The sequence below is a fragment of the Mesoplodon densirostris genome, chromosome 11 (assembly GCF_025265405.1).
Source record: "Mesoplodon densirostris isolate mMesDen1 chromosome 11, mMesDen1 primary haplotype, whole genome shotgun sequence".
NCBI lineage: Eukaryota > Metazoa > Chordata > Mammalia > Artiodactyla > Ziphiidae > Mesoplodon > Mesoplodon densirostris.
This window is the reverse complement of record NC_082671.1, coordinates 66,692,868-66,720,866: the sequence shown is the minus strand read 5'-3', so window position 1 is coordinate 66,720,866 and position 27,999 is coordinate 66,692,868. Positions and strand designations below refer to the sequence as shown.

Genomic DNA, 27,999 nt, shown 5'->3' with positions numbered 1-27,999 from the left:
GGGGACTGGCACCAGGAGACCTAATGTGTGTCAAGTGCTCACCAGAGTCCTCAGCAGACAGTAGGTGTGGAGAAGAGACATCAGGGCCTGAGAGGCCCAGGCTGAGTCCTTCCCCTGCCCACTGAGGAGTCCCAGCCCTGCTCCAGGATGTTTGAGGGCCAGAGACAGAATGGAAGGTGAGAGATGAGAGGGGAAAGTGGCTCCCCGGCCCCGAGGCCTCCTGTGAACTCCTCCGTCTTCTCCTCTTCCCCACTCCACTCCAGCCACACTGGCCCTTTGTCCCAGGGCCTCTGCACTTGCTGGTCACTCCCGCTGGAGTACCCCTCTAGTCCTGCCTCCCTCTCCAGTCTGTCTCATCCTCACTGTCCCCTCAGCCACCTGCCTTCCTTGATCTGTTTCTGGAAGTTTCTTCCACAAGCTTGTTCTAGCCACAAGGCCTTCACACTTGCTGTTCTGCCTTGAACACCTACCCCAGCTGGGCCAGCTCCTCCCTTCACATTGCAGCACAAAGGTCACCTCCTCAGAGGGGGTTCCTGCTGCCCAACTCTAAGAACAGCCCTCATTCCCACACTGTCCCGTCTTTTTTTTTTTAATTTCATTTTTATTTTTGGTTGCGTTGGGTCTTTGTTGCTGCACAGGGACTTTCTCTAGTTGCGGTGAGCAGGGGCTGCTCTTCATTGCGGTGTGCAGGCTTCTCATTGCGGTGGCTTCTCTTGTGGAGCACAGGCTCTAGGCACGTGGGCTCAGCAGTTGTGGCTTGCAGACTAGAGCGCAGGCTCAGTAGTTGTGGAGCACAGGCTTAGTTGCTCCGAGGCATGTGGGATCTTCCCAGACCAGGCCTTGAACCCGTGTCCCCTGCATTGGCAGGTGGATTTTTTTTTTTTTTTTTTTTTTTTTTTTTGCAGTACAGGGTCCTCTCACTGTTGTGGCCTCTCCCGCTGCAGAACACAGGCTCCAGACGCACAGGCTCAGCAGCCATGGCTCACGGGCCCAGCCGCTCCGTGGCATGTGCTATCTTCCCAGACCGGGGCACGAACCCGCGTCCCCTGCATTGGCAGGCGGACTCTCAACCACTGCGCCACCAGGGAAGCCCTGGCAGGTGGATTCTTAACCAGTGTGCCACCAGGGAAGCCCCACACTGTCCCGTCTTTAACGTCCATCTTGGCATTTCCCATCACCTGTTACTTGTCTAGTATCTTTCTCGCGAACAACCCAGGAGCAGGGAAGGGTGTGTCTGGAGCAGCCTTGGCCCTGGCCCTGGCCCTGGAACAGTGCCTGAATGAATGAAGGCACTTCCTTCCTCACCTGTAGCTTCCCCAGGACAGGGTGACACCTGCCTTGCCTCAGGCCCGACCTCCACCCTGAAAGCCATTCACTGCCCGGAGCCTCAGTCTCTCCATCGGAAATAGGTGCTACTGACTTCTACTTCTCTCAGGGCTCTCCGGAGGACAGAGTAAAAAGGAAAACACCGGGGACACACGGGGTTGTCCAAAGTTGGGACTGGGGACACCTTTTAACACAGCTGAGATGATGTGAATAAAGCTGGGTGTGAGGGGAGGGTTAAAAGTTGGACCCACTGTCCACACTCCATCTATTCCCAGGAATCTACCCTAAAAAAAGTCATAAGAAAGGAGGGTGAAGGACTGCGCTGCTGGCGCAGTGCTTAAGGATCTGCCTGCCAGTGCAGGGGACACAGGTTCGAGCCCTGGTCTGGGAAGAGCCCACATGCCACGGAGCAACTAAGCCCGTGCGCCACGACTACTGAGCCTGCGCCCTAGAGCCCGCGAGCCACAACTACTGAGCCTGCGTGCCTAGAGCCTGTGCTCCACGACGAGAAGCCACCGCAACAAGAAGCCCGTGCACCATGACAAAGAGTAGCCCCCGCTCGCCACTAGAGAAAACCCGCAAGCAGCAACAAAGACCCAACGCAGCCAAAAATAAATAAATTTAAAATAAATTTTTTTAAAAAAGGAGGGTGAACATGGCCACTGTTATTTATAAAATCCGCAAACTGGAAACAGCCTAACTGTCCAACAACAGGGATTTGCTACATAAAAAAATCATGATCCATCTGGGTCTATGGTGAGTTTCTGACCACAGGGGGAAAGCACATCTGACATTAGGGGGAAAGCAGAGGCCACACAGTGGATGATGTGGTTTCATCCAAGTTCTAAGTGTTGGCCTCTAGATTCCGGCATTTTTTTCCCTGTATATACTCTTCTGAACTCTCCCAAGTTTTTTTTTTTTTGGCTGCACCACATTAGCTTGTGGGATCTTAGTTCCCCGCAGAAGCACGGAGTCCTAACCACTGGACTGCCAGGGAAGTCCCCAAATTTTCTACTACAAACACAAACAAACATCAGAAATAAATGCCAGGCCCTACACAGCCCCTTCCTCTCCCCCTCCCTCCCCCACAATGACGCAGGTCACAGAGCCTCCAGGAGCTGCAAAAGTGTTCAGATTAGCAAAGTTTTACTTCAACGTTATGTTTGCTCATAAATGACTCTGAAAAGCCGATATGCAAGAGGATGACACGCTGTGGTCTAAAGGCAACGTTGAGGCCACTGAGAATGTCCCTCAGACAAGAGGCTCTGCTCAAAATCTCCCCCACCCGGGGTGAGGGCAGCAGGAGGGGGTCTGGGACAGAGGGATAAACACATCATCTTAGCTCTCCCATCAGGACTGGCGGCCCGGGACCCCAAGCTGGTCGATCAGAGGTCAACTGCTTGGAACTCCCAAAGCTGCCTGAACGTTTTGGTGTTTTGGGGAAATGCGAAGGCTCCGGGAGGGCCCGTGTGCCGGATGGAAGGGCCCTTGGCCAGCCCCCTCCTAGTCCAGCCCCAAGGGGAACCCAACTCCCTGCTGGCCGGGCCTGCTGTACCCTGGGGTCGGGGCAGCCTCTCACCCCAGCAGCCCCGTCAAGAGGACTTTTTGGTGTTACCTATCATGTAGTGTCAGGTGCCGAGACCTGACTGTGGCCCTGAAGCAGGCAGTGGGTAGGGGCCTGGCACCTGCAGCTATGGGCTGCCCGTATATTTATGTTTATTTCCAGAGTGTGGTATGCTCTGGGGAGGGTGGGCAGCATGGTGCTGGCAGCCTCGGCCCAGTAGTGTGTGTGTTTTGTGGGGCGGGGTTGGGGGGAGAGGGGGACATCTCCAGTGAGGCCCGGACAGAAATCTGCCCTAAAGGTGGCCAATAGCGGCCACCTGTAACAGAGCCCTGCTCCCAAAGGGGCCCCTCGGGGGCCAGCCCAGCGGGGTGACCTCCCAGGCACGGGCAGGCCAGGCTGAACCCGGCTGCAGCAGGAGACGTGGGGGAGAGAGGTGTTAACAAAGGACAGCAGGAGGGGTGGGTACGGACAGGGCGACAGGGTGAGTGCGGGGCGGAGCCAGTGGCCAGGGCCCGCCCATCAGAAGGCGAAGCAGCGCTCCTTGGGGTGGCCCACGCGGTCCAGGTTGGGCAGGCAGGCGTACTGGATCATGGGCGGGGGTCCGCACATCAGCACCAGCGGCTCCTCCTCTGGGGGCGGAAGGTGGTCCCGGATCATCTCCTCGTTCACGAAGCCCTGGCTGTAGTCCCAGGCTGCGGGGTGGGAGACCAGGTGAGCCCGAGGACGGCCGTGTGACCAACTGCCGACTGCCCACCCGCCCAGCACCCTCTCCTCCGTGACAAAGTTCCTGTGCCATGAATTCCTCCCTTCTTTCCGCAAACACTGAAGAATGAAGAGGCTGAGCCAAGTAAACCCTTACCCTGACCCCTGCCCCCAAGCCTGGCTCACCTGTACCACAAAGGAAGCCCATCAACATTCCCCCACCACGCTTCACAGCGTGCAAAGCAGTGCACTTCCACTGGCCTTTCATGTGGCCCTCAGAACCGCCCTGTGGGCGGACAGGGCAGGGGTTACTGATCCCGTTTTACAGATGTGGAAACTGAGGCGAAGAGGACCCAGAGTTGCGTTGTCCCAGGTCACACAAAGAGGCATGGACAGAGCTGGGACGTTAGCCCCAGGTCCCAGAGGTCCCCCAGCCAGCGCCAGGCTGGTCAGGGTGACATTTCCTACCCCACCACCCTCCATGCTACCTACCGGCCCTGTGCCCACTGTCTGACTCTTTCTTCCCTCTACTGCATGTCGGTCCACGAGGAGCTGTGTCTGGTCCACAGCTGTGGTCCCAGTGCCCAGACAGCCCCCCACACAGTAGTTACTCAATAAATAATGAGTAAAGGAATGCGTCCCAAATAAGCAATCGGTGAGCCTGAAAACAGCAAGGCTAGGACCCAGGCTGAAGCTCCAGATGCCGGACGCTCGTGGCAGCAACAGCTCCTCTAGGTCCTGCTGGCCTCCCTGTCTTGCACACGCACATGGGCAGCGTGTCTCCAGGTTTCACCTGAGATCCAGAGCCACCTTTTATTCCTACAAGTCACTGCTGGTGCCCGCGGCGAGAACCTGGTGCCCCGAGGCTGGCAGGGCTCTAGTCCCACCCGGGCCCTCAGGACTGACCTGCCAGCAGGGGCTGCTCAGGGAGGGGAACCAGCCAGTTCCAGGCGCATGGCGGGCCCACGGGGACGGCAGGCTGGCAGGGCTCTGCCAGGAGAATGGGGCTCTGATGACTGGGGCCCGAGGAGAAGGGGAGGAGGCGGCACCCAGCCCGGCTCCGCTCTGGCTCCCATCTATGCCTTGGCTTCCACATCTGCGCTCAGGGCCGTCCTCCCCCATCACGGCAGACAATGCTCTCTGCGTCACATCATGTACACTCCATGGGGGGTCCCTTGCGAGGGGCCAAGCCAGTCCCAGCTGGTCTTGGGATGAGGAAGAGTCTGCTGTGCTGAGCAATGGGGTATTCTTTACCTCATGGACACTGAGCTGAGTAACCGACCCCATCTCCCTTTTCACTTTGGCTGCTGGAAAGCTCAGAGTGATATACATGGCCACCCACAGCAAGTGTGCACCACAGTCCATGCTTCTGTACAAACCTCATTCCCAACTCCATTTCATGGCCCTGCCCTTGTTTTTCTTTCACTCCCACTTTCCATTTATACCACTCTGACTCACTCTATGAGTCTTTGTAAGGTGCCTAAAATCCCTCTGGAACAAGGCGGGACATAGGTAGGTAGATATTTTATTAACAGATCTAAAATTACTTTGAAAAAAACTGCATGGGACTAAACCATATTTGCTAGTGTAATGAATGTACAGGTATGTAAGACACATCTCAATTTCACAAGGACGTTTTTAGACAGTGTATTTTTCTTTACATGTATACTGAAGGTGACTGTAGGGGAAACAGAGTCAGCTGGCCCCTCTCCCCTGTTCTTTTGCTTAGCTCCACAACTGCCTGCTGGCCTGGTACCATTTTCCTTCTCAGCGTCTACCCTTTTCAGCTTATACCTAATGTTATCGCAATACCCTAACTACTCTCGAACTGTGGTCAGGGTAATAATAAACGTAAGTGTAAAATACCGGGAGACTACCCAACTGTATTTCTCCTTGGCCAGTAACTGGTTACTCTTAAAACTGTCCCCAGGAGGCACTTCGGTATAGGCGTTGCCAGGTGTCACCACCAGAGGGCAGTGTCCACCCCTCCTGCGGCCAGGCCCTGTGCAGGCAACAGGGGTAGAGGCCCCTGCAAGGACACGCCCATCGTGGCCAATGAGCCTACCTGACCACACTCTAGAACATGCAACCAGAAGGGAGCTAAACCAGCTTTCATTTCCCCCTTTTGAATGAGACGTGGGTACAAGATAAATATTCCTTTCTTGGGCTTCCCGGGTGGCACAGTGGTTGAGAGTCCGCCTGCCGATGCAGGGGACGCGGGTTCATGCCCCGGTCCGGGAAGATCCCACATGCCACAGAGCGGCTGGGCCCGTGAGCCATGGCCACTGACCCTGTGCGTCCGGAGCCTGTGCTCTGCAACAGGAGAGGCCACAGCAGTGAGAGGCCCGCGTACCACAAAAAAAAAAAAAAAAAAAAAAAAAAAAAATTCCTTTCTTTACTGGAAGCTCAGACTCCCAGAACCATTGCCTCCTGTCCAACCTCCACTCTCTATGACTCTACTTTGTCTTTCCTGGGTCTCACTAATCACCTGCCACTGTACTTTATAATTTACTAATAAACCTGTTTCCTGTTCATCCTCCCCTACTAGAACATCAGCTTGGGCCAGGCTGGTTTCAGGAACACACAGAGTGAGGGGTCCGACCAGGAGGAGACCTGCTGAGACACGGGTGGGCCCAGGACGGCTGGTCCAGCCAGAGGCCCCAGAACAAGACTGTCGGGTCCATGGATCCACCAGGGGGCCCAGGATCTGATTCAGTCAACCCAGGAGGGTGGCTCCTCTCTCAGGGATGGACCCTCTTGAGATGGGTACCCCCAGAGCCTACCTGCCCACTTCTGGAGGAAGCAGAGGGTGGCCTGTTCCCCACACTGTGGTGGTTAAGTCCCAGGGAACCGGGTGGCTGTGTGAGGAGCAGGAGGCAAAGCAAGGGCAGTGTGGCAGCAAGCTGGTGCCCACGTGGGTGCTTTGAAAATGTCCAGTTTCTAATATTTAAAAATTTCCCATGGAAGTGCAGGGCCCCAGCTTCCCCTGAAAAATGGAAAGGCTGGCCTCCAGGGTGGTACTCCTGCACAGCAGGCATGCCTGCAGCTGGGAGGGGGCTGCCCCTCTGCACAGGCAGATGCTCTCCAATTCACCACAGTCCCCACCACTCCCTATAGTCTCCTAACCCTGAAGCCAAACATCACTGGTGTTATCTACCAAGAAGCCTCAGCTGCTGCTCTTCTTACAACAGAGAAGAAGTTAAGATATTTTTTGTAACCACATCTACCTAAGGCAGGAGAATGGAGTACAGTTTAGTTCCCAGAGGGCAACCTTGTTTCAGGTTTTAGGGGCAGCCCTCATTCACCGCCTCCTATGTGACCTTGGCAAACAGCTTAAACACCTGGATAAGTAGAATGAAGGTAACTGTACATCAGCCCAGCCCACACTCCAGGGCTGATGACTAGAGAGAAAATGGGTGTAAAGTGCCTTACAGGGTAGACACTGCAACGTGGGAACACTCACCCTCACCCCCAGCACTGGCCCTGGAGACCCGCCCCACAGTGAGCCCCAGCCCAAGGGGAGAACGCCAGCCTTCTTTGTCCAGCTGAGAGCAGGGCAGGCAGGGGAAGGTGTGGGGCTCTGGAGGCGGCGGGTGTGGATTCAAGCCCTAGCTCTGGGGTTTTCTCACTGTGTGCTGTGGGGCACTCACGTTGCCTCTCTAATCCCTCTTTCCTCATCACCTTCCTCTCACAGGGCCACAGTGAGCACCAAAGGAGACCATGCGAGCAGAAGCCTCCACAACGGCAGAGGGCTCCGCCAGGCGAGGGTGGGCCGGCACCTCCACCCAGCCCACCCGCCTGGGCACTCTCACCTTCAGGGGCTTTGTCCACCGTGTACCAGAGCTTGAAGCGCGCAGAATGTTCGTTCCTCAGTTCCTCCAGCTCGGGCCGCAGCAGGATGTCCTCCTCCGTCTGCGGGGGCACAGGACCCAGCGGTCAGGAGGGACAGTGACAGGGACTGCCTTTGGAGACCCTCGTCATCCTGCCCACCCATGGGCCGCACACTTGGCAAAGCTTCCAGGGAAAGTCCAAGTCTTTCTATGTTCTGGCGTCTCAGCTTGTACATCCACAGCCTAGGAAATACAGATACTACTTCCCCAGATCACACCTGTCCCTCTGCAGCCTTGCCCACGCCAGTCCCTCTGCTTGGCCTGCAGCTCCCCACTTTCCATCCCCACTGATTTCATTTAGCCAGCCCCACGTGGCCCTGTAGAGTTCAGCTTGTCACCTCCTCCAGGAAGCCTTCTCAGACCTCCAGGGAGCATCAGCAATCTGCTCCCGAAACAGCCCCTCTTTCCATTCCTAACCACAGACTTTGCCCTGTATGTTTGCAGGTCACTCACAGACAGACAGGGCTCCTCAGGCCAGTGGGTGGCGTGACTGATCTCATAAGACTGTTGTGAAACTGGGGGCCAAAGAGCTCTGTCGATCAGAAAAGGTCACTGGCTCACAAACCTCTACTGAGCCCCAGGCTGGGTGAGGCAGACGACGGGAAAGGCGTGGAGATCGTTCTGAGCATCCTCTTTTCCTCTTTTTTTTTTTTTTAACATCTTTATTGGAGTATAATTGCTTTACAATGGTGTGTTAGTTTCTGCTGTATAACAAAGTGAATCAGTTATACATATACATATGTTCCCATATCTCTTCCCTCTTGCGTCTCTGAGCTTCCTCTTTATGAACAATGCCTCTCTGACCACCCTCACTGCCCTGTTCCTGAGGATAAACTTGAGGGAGTGGAGTTCAGGGTAGAAAATTCCACATGGTTAGGGCGTTCAACACAAGCAGCTGCTTTACAATCCCCAGGCAGGTTACACCGAGGTGCACACCAGCAGTGTGCCCAGGAGAATCCATCTCCCTATGCCTCTACCAGCACTGGGTAATGATCCTTTAAGCTTTGGCAATCAGATTAATGGAAAGTAAAGCTTATGTTTTATTTTTTATTATTAATAAGTAAGTTTGTCACTGGTCTAGTAATATCTTTTCGTATTAGTTTGTAAAAACTTTTTATATGAAGGATATTAATTTTCATTGGTGATGCATTATACGTCTCATCCCCAGTTACTTATCTTTCTACCTTATTTATAGTTTGTGTTTTTCCCCAGGGGAGCTTTTCATTTTTAAGCAGATGGTTCCATCAATCTTCTCCTTGACGGGCTCTCCCTGGTGTCTTGCTTAGACTGACCATCCTTGTTCACTCATTCATCAATACTTCCTGTAAAAATGCTCACCTTCTACTTTTAAAGCTTCAGTTTTTTACATGTATATTTTTAACCTAAACTTCATTTTTGTATAAGGTAAGGTAGGGATCTACTTCATTTTTTCCAAGTGCATAGCAACTAACTCAACACTCCTTTTCCTTTCTCTTTTCAGGTTTGGTATGCCACCTGCATCAGATACAAAGTCTCACCTACACTTGGGTCTGTTTCTAGACCAGGGCTGTTCAACAGAGTTTTCTACAATGATGGGAATGTTCTACAATAGATCTGTGTTATCCAGCAGGGTAACCACTGGCCACATGTGGCTATGGAACCAATGAAATGTGGCTATTGAGACTGGGAAAGCAAGTTTTTAATTTTGTTCAATCTCAATTAATTTAAGTGTAACTAGCCACATGTTCCAGCATGTCCCAGCACAGTCTAGATTTCCTGTTGTGCTATCCAGAAATGCAGTTATGTCCAGTAAGCCCAGGTCTCACGTGTGGCTCCAGAACCATGCTGTTTTTATCACTGACACTTTTCAGTATGTTTTAATATCCAGTGCGCTAAGTTCTTCCTTGTCACTCTTCTTTTTCAAAACTTTCTTGGCTGTGCATGTGTACTTTGTCTTCCAGGCCATATTGCATAATTTTGTCATATTAAAGGGGAGAAAATATCCCAACTGGGACTTCGAGTATTACTTTATGAAGAACCAACACCTTCAGAATATCAGTCTCCCTGTCCAAGAACCAGGTTGCCCCGCTGTTTATTAACACTCCCTAATGCCCTTCTGAGAAGTCGTACTTCCCTTAGGCTGAGGCTGGGGGCAGAGCCCCGGCCTCCCCTGGACTCAGGATGCCGTCCTCAACCTGCCTCCCCACCAGCCTCCACCCCCATCACTCGGTCACTCCAGGAAGAATGCACATGTCTGCAACGTTAAACTCCTATCCAAGGCCATCTCAGCCCTCACAACCGTCCCAAGAGGTGGGCCCCCCATTACCCTACATTACGGATGGGGAAATGGAGGGGCTGTGGCCCCCGTCCAAGCCGAGCACGGAGGTCACTGAGGATGGGGGAGGGAGGGTCAACGACTCAACTGGAGCAAAGCAGCAGTTCCCACAGTGTGGCCTGCGGACCCCTGGGGTCCCCGAGACCCTTCAGAGGGACCTTGAAGTCAGAACGATTTTCATATGATACTTAGTTGCATTCTTCACTCTCCTCCCTCACCGGTGAGGAGTGGAACTTCAGAGCTACATGACTTGTGACACTGCACTGACTAAAATGCAGAGAGAGATACAGAATCCACTGCCCCTGCTAACGGGCACAAAGATGCCCGTCCAGGCGACAGAGGGCTGACGGTCTCCACAGAGACTGCCCCAGCACTACCAAGCTGGATGCCGCCCACCCTCTCAACCCCACCAGCCAGCTTGGAATTTCTGGCTGTTTCCACCCACCCCTAGTCAAGGCCACCTCAGTTGGCCTCAGAGCAGTTTTCTGCAGCTGTGTGAGACCTCAGCCCGGGGACCTCAGCCCGGCACCCCCGCCTCCAGGCTCGGTGTCCTCACAGATGACATGGGGCAGAGCCTGGGCCAGATGGACCCAGGGGCAAACTGACCTGAACCATATCTGAGAGGCGCAGGGGGCCTGGGCATAGCCCCCACACAGGCGAGGGGTGCCTCGTCTTAGCTTCCCCCAAAAGGGGCATCACTATAAGGTCCAAATATTCAGTCATGAAACACTGAACCTAGAAAGACCCTTGTGATGACCTGGCTTCATCAGCTCATTCCACAGTGAGGGAGCAAAGCCCAGAAAGGGAGAGTGACTTGTCCAAGGCCACAGAGCAGGCCGGGGCGGGCAGGCAGCAGGTGTGGGAAGACATGCATTCAGGAGCCAGGGAGCCCAGGTCCAAACCCTGTCTCAACTCCCCCAGCTCAGCGACCTCGCGCAGAGGGGACCTTGGCACATCATCTGTGAAAACGGCCCTTCAGGCTCCTCCCACTTCACTGGTGGGTTCCAAACTCTGTGTGCAGTGAAGGGAACCCTGAGGTTCCCAGGAAGCAGCCAGAGGAGTGAATCTCGGGGTGTGGGCGCTCCAGGTGCCTCACCCCTCCACCAAAGCAGCCCCACTCGGGTCGGACGCTCTGAGCTCCACACTGAAAAGCCTGACCCTACCAGCCCCCACAAGGGCTGCTGTGCAGAGCGTTCAGAGCACCCCTCACATTTCAGCCTCCCTGAGCATCTCCACAAAGCCATGCAGACCCCTGAGCAGTGCCTGCTGGGCCTCGCCCCCTCTCAGCAGGAGTCGGGTTTGCAGACCTCAGGACCACCCACTGACCTGGTTGGCAAAGAGCAGGTGGCACACGGTCTGATCATCCGGGTCCTTCATGATGGCACGGATCACCTGCAGCATTGGGGTGATGCCTGCAACACAGCCACCCCACACACACCGCATGAGCGCCTGCTGCATATGCACAGGCCCAGTGCCAGGCAGATGCCCAGAGAGCTGTCAGGACAACTGGGTCCAGGTCCCTGACCTTGGGAAGCTCCCAGTCACTTGTAATCTGTGCCACGTCCCACACCCTGGCCCTGAACCACGACATCCGCCCGCTAGGGACTCAGTGAGGGGCTCCAGGTCCACATACCCGTTCCTCCTGCAATCATGCCCACAGACTTCACCGTTGTGATAACAGGGTTGGATTTCTTGTCCGGACGGATGGCAAACTTTCCTGGGGAGAGGAGAAGGGGTGAGGCCCAGCTCTCAGACATGCTGCGCTTGGGGGTCGGAAGGGCTGGAGAAGCTGCCCCCGCCTCAGGGGTTCAGGTGCGGTGGCCACCATAGCCCCCAGCCAGTCAGGGTGAGGGGGATGGGAAGGCGGGATGGGGACCAGCTCAAATGCAAAGAGGGGCACGAGGATGGCTGGGGAGCAGGGAGGCTGGAGAATCAGGGGCGTTCCAGCTCAACCCTCCCCTTTGTTTGTTTTCAGCCAAACAAAGCTGGTCTGTGGGCCGCATGTGGCCCCCAGAGGCAGCTGGTCTGCAACCCCTGTGCTGGCCACCTTAATTCCTAACAGCCAGGAAAACGGAGGCCCCAGAGAGGAGATGGCTTACCCTGCGAGAGTCACCCATCCAGACAGCAGCAGTCGGGACCTGCACCCAGCATCCACCGCCCCCACTGGGTCCTCAGGGAGTCCAACCCGGATCACCTTTGCCCTGGTAGACCAGCAGCCCATTTGGGCCTCGGAACTCAATGGTGTCTCCAATCTTCATGCTTTCCAGGTACTGGGACATCTTCCCTCCAGCGGGAAACTTGGGGTGGGTGTCTTTGAAGTAAATCTGCAAGACACCCCCAGTCCTCAGCTCCCCGTTCCCAGGGCTGCCGGGGTGAGCTCTGGGCCACAGCGGAAAGACACTCTTCTGGGGTCTTCTGCGGCTGTGTGTGGCCTTCTCACACAACGCCCCTTCCACCCATCAAAACTCACCCGTCTGTGTCCTGTCCCCCGTAGTGGTCTGCCCTCCCCATAACATCCCCTTGGAGGGCAAAGCATCAGCCTGGCGTCCAAGGCAGTGACCCGAGGGCCTGCTGCATAATGTTCTGCCAGGAAGCATCTCGTGACCCCCACCCCCAACCCTGGCAGGAGATCCCCATGGCTGCCAGCTCAGCAAAGGCTCTGGGAAGCCGGCTCACCAGGCCCTCCTGGTGAATGTTCAATTCTTTCCACTTTGTGCTGCCATAAAAACATCACTCTTGGAACAATGTCCTTCCCTGTGCCCTTTGGGATTTCAGCTTTGGAAAAAGGGATGTGCTACAACCCTCGTACAGAGAGATAGGCAAACAGAGGAGGAGCTCCAGGGCCGGGATGGCTGCACCAGGGGGCATTTCTGCTGGGCCTTGAAGGGCAAGCAGGAGTGAAGAGCAGAGAAGGGGGAGAGGCAGTGGGGGAGGGACAGCGTGGGCAAAGGCCAGGGGGTCTAATAGGGCTTGGGGCCTCAGGGGTGGGGTGGGGAGAAGAGCTTGCGGCTACAGCACACGGGATGTGTCTGTGTGTCTGGGATGCGGGGCAGGGAGAGTGGAGGGAGCGTGGGCAGAGCCCACTGCGTGCCAGGCTGGGGCCCTGACCTTCAGCCAGGGCCAAGGGGGCCAGTGAGGTCTCCAAGCCAGGAAGGGCCTGGTCCTGGTGAGTATTCCATCTCTACTTGAATCCCCCCAACACCTTCTCCACATCTGGCTCGAGTGACTTCAGCAAGAACAGATGCTTGAACTCTCACCACCTTCCCTTTCCTTCCAGACAAAAGCCCCAGACTACCAGGGCCTCCAAGGATCTGCCTGGCCCTGCTGACCTCTCCCTTTTCGGTCCCTCAAGTCCTCAAGCCTCCTCCTGACCTCAGGGCTTATGCACCTGGAAGGTCCTTTTCCTCCGTCTCCACCTGGTTGCCGCCTCCCCAGCCGCCAGACCCTGCCCCACTGTTGCCTGCTCAGGGGGGCAGCTCTCATCACCCCACCCCTGCCCCAGCTCTGGTGCCCATTCTAGGTGCTCAGTCTCTTGTGCTTGTCCCCTCAACAAACACTGACCTCTGTGTGACCACCTGTTCAGTGTCCACTCTCCAGCCAAAGACAAGATACCGAGGCCGGGTGGGCCTGGGCACCCAGCACGGGGTCTAAATGACACCAAGCGAAGAGGAGATCCAGGCCAGAGCCAGGACTGACAGGCCCAGCTCCCCTCCTGCCCTCACAGACACAGCACCCAGCCCAGGACCCTGTAAGAGCCAGGGCTGAAGCTGAGGCCCAGCGGGGGTCTCTGCTCCTGTCCCCCTGCCCAAGGGCCCAGTGAGGGGGCCCTGGGGCCTGCACAGTGGAGTTGAGAGAGCGAGCCTGGTCCCCGCCGGGTGCTGAGCCAGGGCGGCCGTGGAGGTTTGGGCCTTGACTAGGGAGGGTCTCTAACACCCAGCCCACCAGCCTGGGCTGGTTCACACTTTTGGGTGTGTCATCAGAGAACATGCATCACTGCTGGAAAGTTTGTGTTTCTAATTTTCATAAAAATGTACCGGGCTCTAGTTGTCCTTTCTCCTTCTGTTCAGCATCTTGGTTTTTAAGATCCTTGCTGGTTGTTCTCCGTCTCTCTGGTCTGTTGCTTCTAATGGCTACACCTTCCCACAGCGCACACCCAGCCCCCAACCAGTGACGGACCCCAGAAAGCCCCTCACCCCGGCTCCCGGACACGGTCCCATGAGCTCCTCGTACTGCACCCTTGGCGGGCCCGTGGGACGCTTCCCAGGGGATGAGCAGGCGCCCAGCTCACCGGGGTTTGCCAGTCTGAGCGCAGGAGGGTGAGCCCTCCACAGGCCCCTGCCCTCTGCCGAGACCCCAAAGCTTGGCTTGTGCTAAGAACTATCATCTGCTATTCACTCGGAAACCAGGCACAGCGCGCACAGGGCCCTCAGAGATCAGACTGTGGGGCCTTGGCTGTGAGGTGGTCAGCCCGCCCCAAGCAGCTGTGGCCCTAAGACCTCACCTTGATGACCAGGTCCACAAAGCCCTTGTCGTCATCGCTGGAGACGGGCGTGTAGGGCCGAATGACTAGGTTGCCATCGATCCGAGCCGAGAGGTAGATGTGCTGGCCTGCAGGACAGCAGGGGTGAGTGTGGGCTGACGACCCCTGCAGGGCCCCCTGGGTCTTGCCAGCCCACTTCACTGCACCCCGTCCAGCATTCAAAGCCTAGCCTGACCTCGGCTCCCACTGCTCCCTTCGCCACCCCCAGGGACTCCCATCATGTCCCATCTCTTTGCCTTTGCTCGTGCTCGTGTCACTGCCAGGGACACTGAGGCAATTGGCCTCTTATTCTGACACTCACCCTTGAAGGCCCAGGGTGGCTGTCACCTCCTCCCTGAAGCCTTCCCTGCACTAACTGAAATGCAAAGTCCCCACCTCTCTGTCCCAGCACCAGCTCCACGTGCGCTGGGTTGGGGCCACACTCACCGACGGGGAGGCCCAGGATGTGCTGGGGCGACGGCAGAGCAAAGCGGAACCGGCGGGTATCATGGCTGATGACCTGCAACGAGGCGTGAGCTGCTGGACGGCACCCAGGGCAGAGGCGCCTCCGGACTCAGAGTGCCCACCCCTCCCCAGCACCGGAGTGTCACTGAGAGAAGTGACACTGACATGTGGACATACAACCTGCACACGCGTGTGCAAGGGCACAGAGGTCAGGCACACACTGGGTGCGCCTCTGCTCTCACTGGCCCAGAGAAGGGCAGTGACCCACCCAGGGCCACAGGGCAAGGTGGTCAGAGCAGGGAGTGAGCTCAAGATCCCAAAGGGATGGACTTTCCTGGTGATGCAGTGGTTAAGAATCCGCCTGCCAATGCAGGGGACACAGGTTCGAGCCCTGGTCCGGGAAGATCCCACATGCCGTGGAGCAACTAAGCCTGTGCACCACAACTACTGAGCCTGCGTTCTAGAAACCATGAGCCACAACTACTGAGCCCTCGTGCCACAACTACTGAAGCCTGCGCGCCTAGAGCCTGTGCTTAAAAAAAAAAGATCCCAAAGGGAGGCTGCCAGACAGCCCAGGAAATTCCAGGGACAGGAGGAAAGTATCCACCTCCGCCACAGCTTGAGAAATGTCCTGGGGTGGCAGAAACAGCTCAGGGACTGGGCCAGCAAAGTGGGGCAGAGCTGAGACAAGGCCCCACGTGCCCAGGCCTGGGACTCAAGAGAGGGGCTCTAGGGCTTCCCTGGTGGCGCAATGGTTGAGAGTCCGCCTGCCGATGCAGGGGACACGGGTTCGTGCCCCGGTCCGGGAGGATCCCACATGCCGCGGAGCGGCTGGGCCCGTGAGCCATGGCCACTGAGCCTGCGCGTCCGGAGCCTGTGCTCCGCAACGGGAGAGGCCACAACAGTGAGAGGCCCGCGTATCGCAAAAAAAAAAAAAAAAAAAAAAAAGAGAGGGGCTCTGGAAGCCACTACACTGAAAGCCCCCCCCAAGCCCCCCGCCGAGAAGCGGGACAGCATGATCGTGGCTGGGCTGCAGAGGGCAGGAGGCATGGCAGCCTTGCTGCCCAGGAGGTCACTGGGGCTGGCCATGGCCAAGACAGGGTGTGCACCCAGGGTGTGGTCAATGGGTGAAGGCCATTCCCCCTCCAGGGTGGGGCAGAGGCTGCTTAAGAGCGAGGCTGGGCTGAGGAAGGAGCCCAGTCTTGACTGGGGCCAGGGAGGCGAGCATCCCACAGTGAGCTGTGTCAGAGCTGGGAACCGAACCCAGTGCCCGGACTCCGACCTGGGCTCCGGAAGGCCCCTGTGAGGTCTCCCCTGCACCAAGTGCAGCAGGATGGTGGGTGTCGAGGGGCCGTTCGGAAGGCAGGCAGCTAGCTGTCCAGCACATGTTCATGCCCACACGAGGCAAGGTCCAGTGATGGACAGTATTACCACCTGGAGGGGAGACGCCAGACCTCTCCAAAGGGACAGAGCGTCACTCTGAGCATCACTGAAGCGTGTGAGCCAAGGCAGGTGGCCTGGATCTCAGGAGAGACGGTGTCCAGCCACCACTTAGGATGCAGTGCTTGTTGGCGGCCAGTGGGCCTCTCTGCCCCACAGTGCAGGCCTGAAGCTGCAAACGGAGCCCCAGGGCCTCCTGCAAGTGGATCCCAGGATTATCAACTGGTCGGTCCTGGGGCTCAAGGTCAGAAACCCACATGCCAGATGTTTTTGGAGGCAGAACAGAAATGAGAGAAAGACACTGATGATTACTGGCCCAGCACAGCAAAAGTCATGAGGCTACGGTGTGTGAGGGCTCGGCACGGCGCTGGCCGTGATGACCCAAGCAGTAGACTCTCAGAGCTGCGGGCAACCTTGCTGATCACCTGGTCCAGTCCCGTTCAGAGAGGGGAAGGGCCGACAGCCGGGACCCCTCCCTGGGCCACCTGCTGACCCACCACTAGGCTACAATGGGGGGGGGGTAACCGCTAGCACGCGTGTCTCCTGCTCAATCAAAGGGGCCTGGAGGGTCCACTGTGTGACATCCTTGTGATAAAATACCAGACAGTTGTCAAAAATAATGCATCAACTTTGGGTTAGACGTGTAAAGGTGTCCATATTGTACAGCTGGGTAAAAACTCAGGTTATTAAAAAAGAGAAACTAAGTATACACACACCTGAACCTCCACACATCATGTACACAGGAATGTACTGCCAGAAAGGCTCACGGTGACCCGTGAAGGGGACCCTCTGCAAAGGGGTTATGGGGGAGGGGAACTTTCACACCTCACGAACAGAGCACATATAAACATGTGCTTTTATTTTATAAAAGTAAAATTTTTATAGCGAGCACATATAAATCATACATTACTTTGGGAATTAAAAAACAACAAAGAAAAAGAACTTTATAAAAGAAAAAGCTTCTAAACATTGTTATTTCATTTTAGTAAGAAAAAATTGTGTATAAGATATATTGAGAGGGTTAAGTGTGGTCTCATCTGGGAAGCAGTAATTTTTTTTTCTTTTTCTTTTCGTTTTGCCTCTCTCATAGAAGTTTTCAACTTCTATGAAATCCTGGTACAAGTACAGTCACAGGAGCCCCAGCTCTCATGTGGAGCCCGGGTGCAGACTAGAGCCCAGGACTCAGGCTTCGGGCAAGTGAGTGACTTTCTCTGCCCCATGACTCAGTTTTCCCTGTCACACCCCTCCTGAGGCAGCTGCGGTGGCCAGAAATAGCACATGGGAGGGGCTCTGATGAGAGAGAGTAAGGAGGGAAACAGCTTCACAGGGTGGGCGGCTGGGAAAGGAGGGAGAGGATGGTTTTAAATGACAATCAGAGGTTTGAAAAGGAAAAGCATCAAGTGGGGAGGGCAGGAGCAAGCCTGTGGGAGGAGCAGATGGAGCCGCCCCGCCCATGAGATCACGCGATCACGAAAGGAATCTGACAGATGCAAAAGACTCTAGGGGCCCTGAGTGGGTGACCCTGCGGGCGGGGAAGGAGGAGGGGAGGAAACCTTATCTTTAAGGAAGGGGCACTGGGATGGGAGGCAGCTGGGATGACTACGAGGCCTGGGCCTGAGTCCTGGTCCTGCCCCTAACTCACAGTGTGACCTCAGTTACTCCCCTCTTGTCCTCTGTTTTCACAGCCATTAAATGGTTACTTGGACCCAAGAGTCCTTACGGGGTCCCTCCCACTCTGACCTTCTGGGGAACAGTGAGTGTGGTTCAAAGAACCAGCTCTGTGGGCAAAGACCTGAGTTCAAACCCCTCTGTCGCTTACTGGTAGCCTTAGAAAGGGACCACCTTGCTTTCCCCATCTGTAAAACGGGCAGATAATGGGACCTACTTCACAAGGGGCCGCGCCCTGAGCACATAGTAGATGCCTGTGAAATGCTGTGATGCTGACAAGGACAGAGAGGTGCCCATGCCCCACGACCCCCTCAGGCCCCACACTGACCTCCTTGTCAATCAGCCGCAGCGGGTACTTGATGTCCGGGTTCTCGAGGGTGATGGCTGGGGTGGAGCGCTGGAACAGCTTCATGAGCAGGCTATACAGGAACCAGACTGGGGAGAGGACCACGTGGCCCAACTGAAACGACAGGACACACCCATGAGGTCAGCCTGCCCCCTGCCCTTCCTCCAAACACACCTCCGGGCCTCTCCCCTACCAGGAACACCCTCTCCCCATCATGTTCATCCAGGGAACCCCAGCTCCATTTTGGTGCCAGCTGGGAGAAGTTACAAAAATCAGACTCATGAAACCTATCACTGTGTTACTGAGTGGTTGGGAAAGCTCCATTTTCCCTGAGGAATGGGGACAAAGAAAGCTACATAACTGAGCATGTAGCCCTTTTCACTTTGGCTGCCAGGAAGCTCAGCATAAAGTTCCCAAGTACCTGCGCTTAATCTTGAGCACTGTGTATCTGTGCTCCCTCCCTCCCTCCCTCCCTTTAGTCAATTTCCCTGGCCCTATTAAGTGATGTCAAGTGCTAGCTCTATTTAGACAAACAGACAAACCCCTGAGCTCTGGGGTTCTGCCTTCAGGTGCGAGGGGCAGCCGAGGCACTGAGCCAGACACTAGGAAACTCTGTTCCTTGCTGGCTGTGTGACTCTGGACAAGTCCCTTCCCCTCTCTGAAATGAACTGGACCAGGTGATCTGCAAGGTCCCCTGAAGCTCTGAGAGTCTACTGCTCAGCATCATGCAGAGCCCTGCACAGGGGTTAACCGCATGACAACCCTATGAAGTAGGCACTGTCATCACCACCACTTTACAGATGAGGAAACAGCTCAGAGAGGTGAAGCAGCTCACCCACAGTCACACAGCAGGCAGGTGGGGAGCTGCAACTCAAACCTGAGTCCACCTGCCTCCCCAGTCACACTCTTAAACATCAGGCCTCACCCTCATCATCACTCACCCTCTTGCGCGGCTCTGAGAACCTCTTCCTTGCCAGCCCCCTGCCCCCCATATCGCAGCCTCACAAAGACCCTAGAGGCAGTTTGGATTTTTTAAAAACAGAGAAAACCCAAATCCCATGGCCAAATAAAACTGCTTAGGTTTACCTGGAGAGGACACCCTTGCAAAGAAAGACAACCAGCCTGCTGCTCTTTCTAGCTATTTTTGTCCCTGGGAAAAGCACTTAGCCTCTCTGCCCTGTTTCTCCATCTGTGAAATGGGGGTCATAAGCTACACTCTCTGGCTGTGAAGATGGAGATCAGCCATGGAAAATGGCTAACCCAGGCCGTCCCCCAGCAGGCACTTGACCTCACTGGGTATCTGTGTGCAGCAGCTACCCTTGGCCATCCGGAAGTCAAGTCCTGGGCAGCCTCCACTATCTGGACCACAAGTGAGACTCAGGAAGAAAACAACAACGGCCTTAAGACCCCTCAGACCAACCCTACAGTGGAGAACCTGGCAGACCCCACCCTAACCAGGGAGCAGCACAGGAAAGGGGCCAGCTGACACCGTGCACCTCCTGACACAAAGCAAGAAGGGCCCAGCACGGCTCTGTGCCTTCCTTCAGGAGCACACAACCTGCCTCTAACACAAGGAAACACCAAGGGCCTTTCTCCGCGATAACTGGCACCACTCTTCAAAAATGTCAAAGCCAGGGCTTCCCTGGTGGCGCAGTGGTTGAGAGTCCGCCTGCCGATGCAGGGGACACGGGTTCGAGCCCCAGTCCGGGAAGATCGCACATGCCGCGGAGCGGCTGGGCCCGTGAGCCATGGCCGCTGAGCCTGCGCGTCCGGAGCCTGTGCTCCGCAACGGGAGAGGCCACAATGGTGAGAGGCCCGCGTACAGCAAAAAAAAAAAAAAAAAAAAAAAGTCAAAGCCATGAGAAACGAAGGCCGAGGAACGGGTCCAGATTAAAGGAGGCTCTGGTGGGTTGGAGGGTGCTCCCCTAAAACGCATGTCCACCCAGATCCTGGGGATAGAAAAGGGTTTTTGCACGTGTAATTAAACTAAGGATCTTGAGATGAGATCCTCTTGGATTCCCCCGGTGGGCCCCAGATCCCATGACAAGTGTCCTTCTAAGACAGAGGAGAAGACTCAAGAGGAGAAGGTTGTGTGAAGACAGAGACTGGAGTGATGTGGTGACACGCCAAGGAGGCCAAGGACTGCTGGAAGCCACCAGAAGCAGGACGAGGAGGAAGAACCCTCCCCTAGGCCTCCAGAGAGCATGCCCTGCCACTACCTTGATTTCAGACTTCTGGCCTCCAGACTATGCAAGAATGAATTTCCACTGTTTTATGCTACCTAGTTTGTGGTAATTTATATGCAGCCGTAGGAAACAAATACAGTAAGTCCCCTACATGTGAACGAGTTCTGTTCTGAGAGCACGTTCGTTAAGTCCAATTTGTTCGTTAAGTCCAACAAAGTTAGCCTAGGGACCCGACTAACACAATCAGCTGTACTGTAATAGGTTTATAATAATTTTCACACAAATAATACACAAAAAACAAACAAAAAATAAAGAAAACATTTTAATTCTTGCAGTACAGTACCTTGAAAAGTTCAGTAGTACAGTACAACAGCTAGCATACAGGGGCTGGCATCGAGTGAACAGGCAAGAAGAGCTACTGACTGGAGGAGGGAGATGGTAGAGCTGAGGGATCACCAGCAATAGGAGACGGAGGGCAAGTTGCAATCTCACTCACACCTCACGTTGACGTCTTTCACTCACACGTTCACACCTTTGAAAGTTTGCAACTTGTAGGGGACTTACTGTACAGAGGCCAAAGAGACAGAACAACTGAATACAATGTGTGGTTCTGAATTTGATTCTGGGCCACGGGGGAAAAAAAACAGTTGTAAAACACAATCCTGAGACAAAAGGTAGCATATGCATGAAGGCCCATAGATTAGACAACAGCACTGTATCAGTGTTACATTCCTGATTTGATCATCGTCCTGTGATTACGCAAAAGAATGTCCTCGTTCTTAGGAGATAGATGCTGAAGTATTTAGGGGCAAAGAACCATCATATCTGTTGTTTACTCTCAAATAGTTTAAAATACACACACACACAATAAAGTAAATACAGCAAATGTTAATATCTGGTATATCTTAGTGAAGAGTATATAAGGGCTCTTTATACATTCTTTCAACTTTACTGTAAGTCTGAAATTATTTCAAAATAAAAAGTGAAGAAGGGAGTCCACACTAGTGGTTCACATAGTGGGGTCAACAACCGAAAGTTCTCCCAAAATACTGGTTCTCAAGAAAATTGTTTCACAGCTTGTTCACTCACCCTCCCTAGTGTACCTCCCTGACTAGTTCTCACACCAGATGACCGTGTGTATTCTTCTTATCATAACACTACAAATTCCCCTTTTTGCCTTGGCTGCCAGGAAGCTCAGAGTCAAATTCCTTGCTTGCATGGAGGCCTCTCTGCTTCCTTTGCAGGCCTCTTGAGGTAGCATGTTCTGCGGAGAACAGACCTGGAATGGGCCCCTGCCCTATGGAGGGTCAGGTGAGAAGATTCTCACCTCTCAAGGCCCAGCCTCACTGCTCCCTCCCTTCCCGGAAGCCCTGCCAGAACCCCCTACTCTATCAACTGGGGAGGACACTCTGGCTGAGTACTTGAGGCCTCTCTGAGTCTCGGTATTCTTGGCTATAGAAGGAAGATGAGGGCCACCGCCTGGCCAACAGCCCAGGGGAGCTGGGATATGAGATGAGATGGGGGGCTGAGGTCACCGAAGGGTCTATAACCTGGGGAATGTGGGCACGCACACAGGTTTTTCTACCACCCTCATGGGGACACCATCACCCAGGAGATGGAATACCCAAATGAAGGAAGGGCAGAGGCACCAAGATCCCACACGGGGCCTGGCCCTGCCCCCCAAACCGGCCCAGCTGCTTCAAGATGCCCAGCTGCAGCTTTGGTTACAGGCCTTTTGTTGGGCTCAGAACACCGTGCCTCTCCCGCAGGCAGAGCCTCCAGGCTGGCTGCAGCCACGGTCTCGCCCCACGGGGCCCCTGGTCTGTAACCAATGGGTCTAAACAGAAGGCCTGAGGGAGCTGGCCCCAGCGCACCCCTCTGGCCGGCACAGGGCCACACAAAGGGTCTCTGGCCACCTGCCCACTTAACCAGTACCTACCATGTCCTGGCCACCAAGTGGTATTTCACTCACCCTGGGTTGCATTTAAGGCCCGTTGGCAGCCCTGGACTCTGGGGTCAGGAGACTTGGGTTTGAGACCCAGCTCAGGACTCCAGGAAAGAATCTTCACCTCTCCATGCTCCATCTTCCTCAAGTTCATGAGGACAGTCCCACCTAGGGCTGGGGAGGAATCGAGGCTGCAAAAGGCCATGCATGGAGCAAACTGGGCAGTGTCCCCGAGCTGGCACTGCTCCAAGAATGGGACGTGACTTCTCTGGCATAATCCTCACTTCAATCCTAGGCTATAGGTACTGTGATTGTCATCAAGTTACAGATAAGGAAAGCCAATCCTCAGAGGACTCACACCCATTTCTCAGAGAGGTTAAGTGACTCGCCCATGGCCACGCAACCCAGGCCTGTCTAGCCCCAAGTGTGGCTCTTCCCAAGCCATCTCCCAGGACAGATGCCCTGGAGCCCACAGCCCAAATCCCCTTGCTCCAGCAGTCCAATCTCCTGGCTCCCGCAGTGAGGCCCCAGCTGCCCAGACTAACAGGCTGCTCCGCCACCCCCAAACACCCACCACGGCTCCCCACTGCCAACACCCAAGGTCCCCACTATACAGTCACAAGCCTTTCTTGCCTTAGGCCTTTGCACACTCTCCCTTCTGCCCTGAATGCCCTTTCTCTTCCCTCATCCAACCACTCCTATTCCACTTCCAGAGCCCAGCTCAAACTCTTACCCTCTAGCTAAGCAAGCCCTCAGCAGACTTTCGGAGCCCCCGCCCAACCTCTGCAAACTCCAAGGGGATGAGGGCGACTCTGATGGTCCCTCTTCTCCAGGCCTCTCCCACGTCAATCAGGGAAGCCATATCCATGGAGAACATTGTTTAGGGAAAAAGTTGAGTGAAGTTACATTTGCAGGAAATCACCATTGTTGGGAGTCCTGGAAATAAACTTAAACGACATTAAGAGCCCAGGTGGAGTTATGTTTGGTTATTATGTTCTCTGGAGTTTTATTTCCCCTCCAGCACAGCCGTTTAAGTGCTCAGCCAAGTTTAATAACTAAGACCCCCGGGCCTGTACCTCGCTTCACAGCCTGCAAAGCACCTTCCCTTCCATTTCCTCACCGACCCTCAGCACTGGGAGACAGGCCAACTGCATTCTTCATTTGACAAACGAGGAAACTGTGGCTCAGGGAAGCCCAGGGTGGAGTCTGGGCTTTGGTTCCCAGTGTTCTGTCGCTCACCCCAAATCTCTCACCTGCCCCAAATGCCAGTCCATGGTTACGTGCTGAGCCACGAAAAAGACTCATTTGTCAACAGTTCTGAAGATGAGTCCTCAACACTGGCCTTGGCCCTTACACAGAACTTGCAGATCCCAGGCGCCAGCTTCGTGTTCCCTGGATGCCAGCCCTGGGCTCAAAGGGCTGGGCCAGGTCCCCACGTGAGGTCACAGACAATGCACGACGGCAGACCCAGGGAGGCGGGGGACCTGGTGTCTCACCTCTAGCACTCAGAGCAGAGACACTCAGTAAATATTCGTGGATAAATTCTCGAAGGGACAAGAACAAGCCCCTGCACTGCAGTCTCTCTCTGACTTTTCTTACTGTGTCTGAAAGTTTCAGCAACCAGGACAAGAAACCAGATGCCTCCAGGGGGAGGGTTGGGCTCGGCCCTCCATGGAGCACAGGGCTGAGGGGTTGGATCCTGAATTCCTGGCTGTTTCCACACCTGCTGGGCACACCTACCTCCCAGAGGTGTGGTGGGACTGGAGCCGCTGCTGGAAGGAGCTGTGCCAGTGAGCGGTGGATAATGTGAGCGGCCTTCCTTCCAGTCCCCGTGCCCAGACGCGACACTCTCGTATCTCACACAGTCCTTGAGCCCGGGACGCGGGCGCTATGGCCACTCCACTTCAGTGAGGACACTGAGGCAGGGTGAGAGCTGGCATCCAGCTCGGTCCGTGCACTGAGCCCCAGCCCTGCACGGTCCCTCTGCATCTGCAGACAGTCTGGCCACTGAGAGAGCAAGGGTGCACTTTGTACAAATTCCTCTCTGGGGGGCAGCTGTGAGCCGACCCTCACTGTCAGTCAGTCCTTCAGGTCACAAACCCCAGTGGGCACAGCTGCCAGGGCCCGTGTGGGATGCGGCGGACACAGGTCAGGGGACCCCGTCCCTGGGGAGCTCAAGCCAGTGTGGGAGATGGACGTGGGCAGAGAAAAGGGTGCCGTGGAAAGGCGAAGCTTCGGCTCTGGAAAACTGGAGGCTTTACCAGACTCACAAGGGGTTGCGATGCCCTGTTTCCCGTCCAAGGCACTACTCCCACCCCTGCAAGCAGTGGGCAGAGTAAACAGGAGGCAGGCGGCCAAAGCCAAGGTCCCACCCAGCTCCTCCTCAGCTGTGCTGCTCACACACACACACACACACACACACACACACACACAGAGCACGTCACCCCAGCTCCCCAGGGGAGCTAGGGGACAGCTGCTTCTCCAGGCCTTGACCTGGTGCCACACTGTGCCCACCAGGGAACCCACCACCTGCCTTTCCCCACCTCTGATAACACAGGAAGGGGAGAGGGAAACAGGGTGCCAGAGTCCCAGGATGTCTCCAGGGAGCCCCCAGCTCACCCACCACAGCCGAGGGGCTGGGTAGCCCTACTACCCCCATGTGGCACCCAGCCAGCTGCTCACCCCCTGGAACTCCCCACCGGGACCCTGCCATCCACTCTACCCAGGTCAGGTCTGGGTGGGCAAAGGGAACTGCCAGGACCCCCCAGCTGGCAGGCCCGTTCCTCCCCAGGTGCCAGGCCCCTGTGCTGAGGCTTACCTGCCCGCTGCCTGCCCTCCAGCTGTCCGGCTGGGATCTGCATGTCCACCTCCCTCATGGCCCCCTTCTCGGGAAGTAGGAGCAAGTGGGAGGGAGTGCAGGAAGCTCTGCAGCGAGGGGCTCCTGGCTCAGCGCTTCTGGGAAAGGGAACCCAGGAGGAGGGGCAGGTGGCCAGTGGAGCTGCCCTCCACAGGAGAGACCCAGCCCTGCTTCCCAGGGGCTGGGGGTCTGGACCACGGACTAGGCACAGAGCTGCCAGGGGCAGGGGAAAAGCCTTGGACTCTACCTGTGGTGGCGGCCTGTCAGGGTCCACTGAGCACTCACAACTGTGCTGGGGGAAGGGGAGCCAGAGTCGGGGATGGCAGGCTAAGCCCCCAACATACCCCCAGGTGGCTGGCAGGTTCAAGTGCCAACCCCTCGACGTCCCCCCTTCCGGTGTGTGGGAGGAGGCCTCTCTCAGGGCCTGCACGTCTCAGATAAGACGCCTGGTGCCCAGAGCCCGGGCTGGCCTCCCGCAGATGGTGTGGAGCCGCTGTGCCAGGAGGGCCTGCCTGGGGTCTGCTCCAGGTATTTGGGCTCAAGTGGGGACCCCGGCAGGGCCCACGAGGAAAGGGCAATCCTGCCACCCTTTGGATAGAGGAGGCTTAGGAGTTGGTGAAGGTCTCCTGACGCTCAGACGGGGCTCTGCCCCTCATAGAGGGGCTACAAGGAGTCCTTGGCTACTCGGCAAAAACACTTGAGCAGCCATATCCTGGGGACACAGAGACAAACCTAACCAACAGGGCTAGAAGGTGAGAAGCACTGTGGGAAAACAGCAGGGGCGGGGGTCTGGGTTCCAGTCTGGAGGCTGAGCAGTGAGGGAGGAAGGGGATTTCTGGGAACACAGTCAGGACGTACGCTGAGCTGGGGTGATGCCCCCAGGCTTGCCCTGGGCAAAGCTGCCCCCTGGGCTGAACGTCACCCAGAGTCCTGGGCTGGGCCACACATTCACAAGCCAACACCCAGGCCAAGAGGCCTTCTGCCGAGTCCCCAAGGGGGAGCCCCACAGAGCCAGAGGGAGGAGGTGGAGGAGGACGCCAGGCAAGAGGCTCTGGGCCAAATCCTCCCAGTGGCAGCCCTCCCCAAGTGCCCCCAGCCAGTGCCCAGGCACCCGCGTGTGTGGGTGGGGACCGCCCTCTGGCCACAGCCTCAACGTGGAGCGCAAGCCACGCACCACCACTGTGGCTTCTGAGAAATCCGAAAGGCCCGAGGGCGAGGGAGGGCGGCCCTGGGCCGAACCAAAGTGACAGCATGACAATGGACTTTGCAGCTCCACAAGTTCAGACTCCGCCAGCCCGGCCCGTGGCCAAGTCTGAGTGGCATTTCTTCATCTGTAAAATGGGGCCAACGGCTGGGGCCTCTCAAGTTTGCTGGGTTAAGAGAGACCAGAGCCTAGCTTGCAGCCCACAAGAGGGTTCTGGGGCTGTTGTCGGTAAATACTCTGCGATCCAGCAACACTGCACGTGCGCGCGCACACACACTCACACACTCATTCCCCACGTACACACCCACGCGCACGCACACACACTCACACTCACTCGATGCACACTCACTCCACGCGCACACACTCCACGCGCACACACACAACTCACACACACTCCACACGCACACACACACAACTCACACACACTCCACACGCACACACCCAATCCACACGCACACACTCGCAGATACGGTCACACTCCCGCACACCTGCTCACTCTTTCACTGTCACTCACCCCCATACACACTCCTGCACACGCACACGTCACACCCACACACCCGGTCACACACACGCCCTCACAAACTCACACACACATACGCGCTCCCTCCTTCACACTTCACACGTGTTCAGTCGCACTCACACTAACTCACACGCGGGGTTACCGGCCACGTTCACGCCCGCACTCGCTCAGCACTCGCGCACACATCCGCACTCCTCGGCCGGCCGGGCTGAGGGGGGCGGCGGCGGTGGCGGCGGCGGCGGCGGCGGGCGGGGCGCCCCGAACGCGTGGCCGCCCGCCTCCGGGTGACGCCCCTCGGCCGGGAGGGCTGGGCCCAGGGGCAGAGGCCCGGGCGTGAATCACGGCCGCACGGGGACCACCGGGGCGCAGCGGGCGGGCGGGGTGGGGCGGGGCCGGGTGGGGTCCTGCGCCCCGCGTCCGAGCCCGGCCCCCCCGCCCCTAGCGGCCGGGCGCAGTCGGCGCTGCCCGAGACGGGGGTCCGGCGCCCGCCGGTCCGCAGCGACGCCCCGGGCCCGCGGCAGCCGGCGTCCCCTCCCCGCCTACCGTGCTCAGCTGGGCCCCCATGGTGGCGCCGCTCTGCGCTCGCTCCGCCGCCGCCGCCGAGACCGCCGCGCCCGGAGCCAGCCCCCCGGCCGCGTCACCGAGAAGGAGGGGCGGACCCGAGCGCGGCCCAGTCGGGCCGCGGGGGCGGGAGGCCGAGCTCGAGGCCCGGCTCCGCCCCGCCCCGCCCGCTTCCGTCCGCGGGGAGAGGGTTGAAGGGAGAGGAGCCGTTAGAACGCGAGGCCGGCCGCCGGCGCAGTCGCCCCGGTAGCCTGCGGCGGGGCTCTGACCCGCTGTGTGGCCTCGGGTGGGACGCTGGCGGTCTCTGGGCCTCGTTTGCCATCCTAAAGGGGAGAAGATGGCGCCCCCCGTTGATGGGATCTAAAATAAAATCCGGAAACTCCATCGCGGCCTCCAAGGCCTGCAGGAGGAAGCCCCGCTTGGCCTGACCTCAGCCTGCGCCCCTGAGCACGTTGCTGGGCCTCACAGGCCTTCTTGTTCCTCAAACTGCTC

The 27,999-nt window shown here is 56.6% G+C and overlaps 1 protein-coding gene and 1 long non-coding RNA gene across 2 annotated transcripts; one reads left to right on the top strand and one right to left on the bottom strand.

Annotated features, from left to right (window-relative positions):
- The first annotated feature begins 63 nt into the window (after positions 1 to 63).
- On the top strand, positions 64 to 9,114 carry LOC132498427 (uncharacterized). The gene is made up of 3 exons (XR_009533767.1): positions 64 to 176; positions 7,287 to 7,359; positions 8,963 to 9,114. It is a non-coding gene; the product is annotated as an uncharacterized LOC132498427 (long non-coding RNA).
- Positions 2,456 to 27,596, bottom strand: LOC132498426 (NADH-cytochrome b5 reductase 3). Its single transcript, XM_060112028.1, has 9 exons — positions 27,490 to 27,596; positions 18,217 to 18,348; positions 14,763 to 14,835; positions 14,298 to 14,404; positions 11,991 to 12,120; positions 11,430 to 11,513; positions 11,123 to 11,208; positions 7,405 to 7,504; positions 2,456 to 3,582 (listed from the first exon to the last, which is right to left on the bottom strand). The coding sequence occupies exons 1-9, from the start codon at positions 27,508 to 27,510 to the stop codon at positions 3,410 to 3,412; spliced, it is 906 nt and encodes a 301-aa protein (XP_059968011.1). The 5' UTR covers positions 27,511 to 27,596; the 3' UTR covers positions 2,456 to 3,409.
- Positions 27,597 to 27,999: the final 403 nt, after the last annotated feature.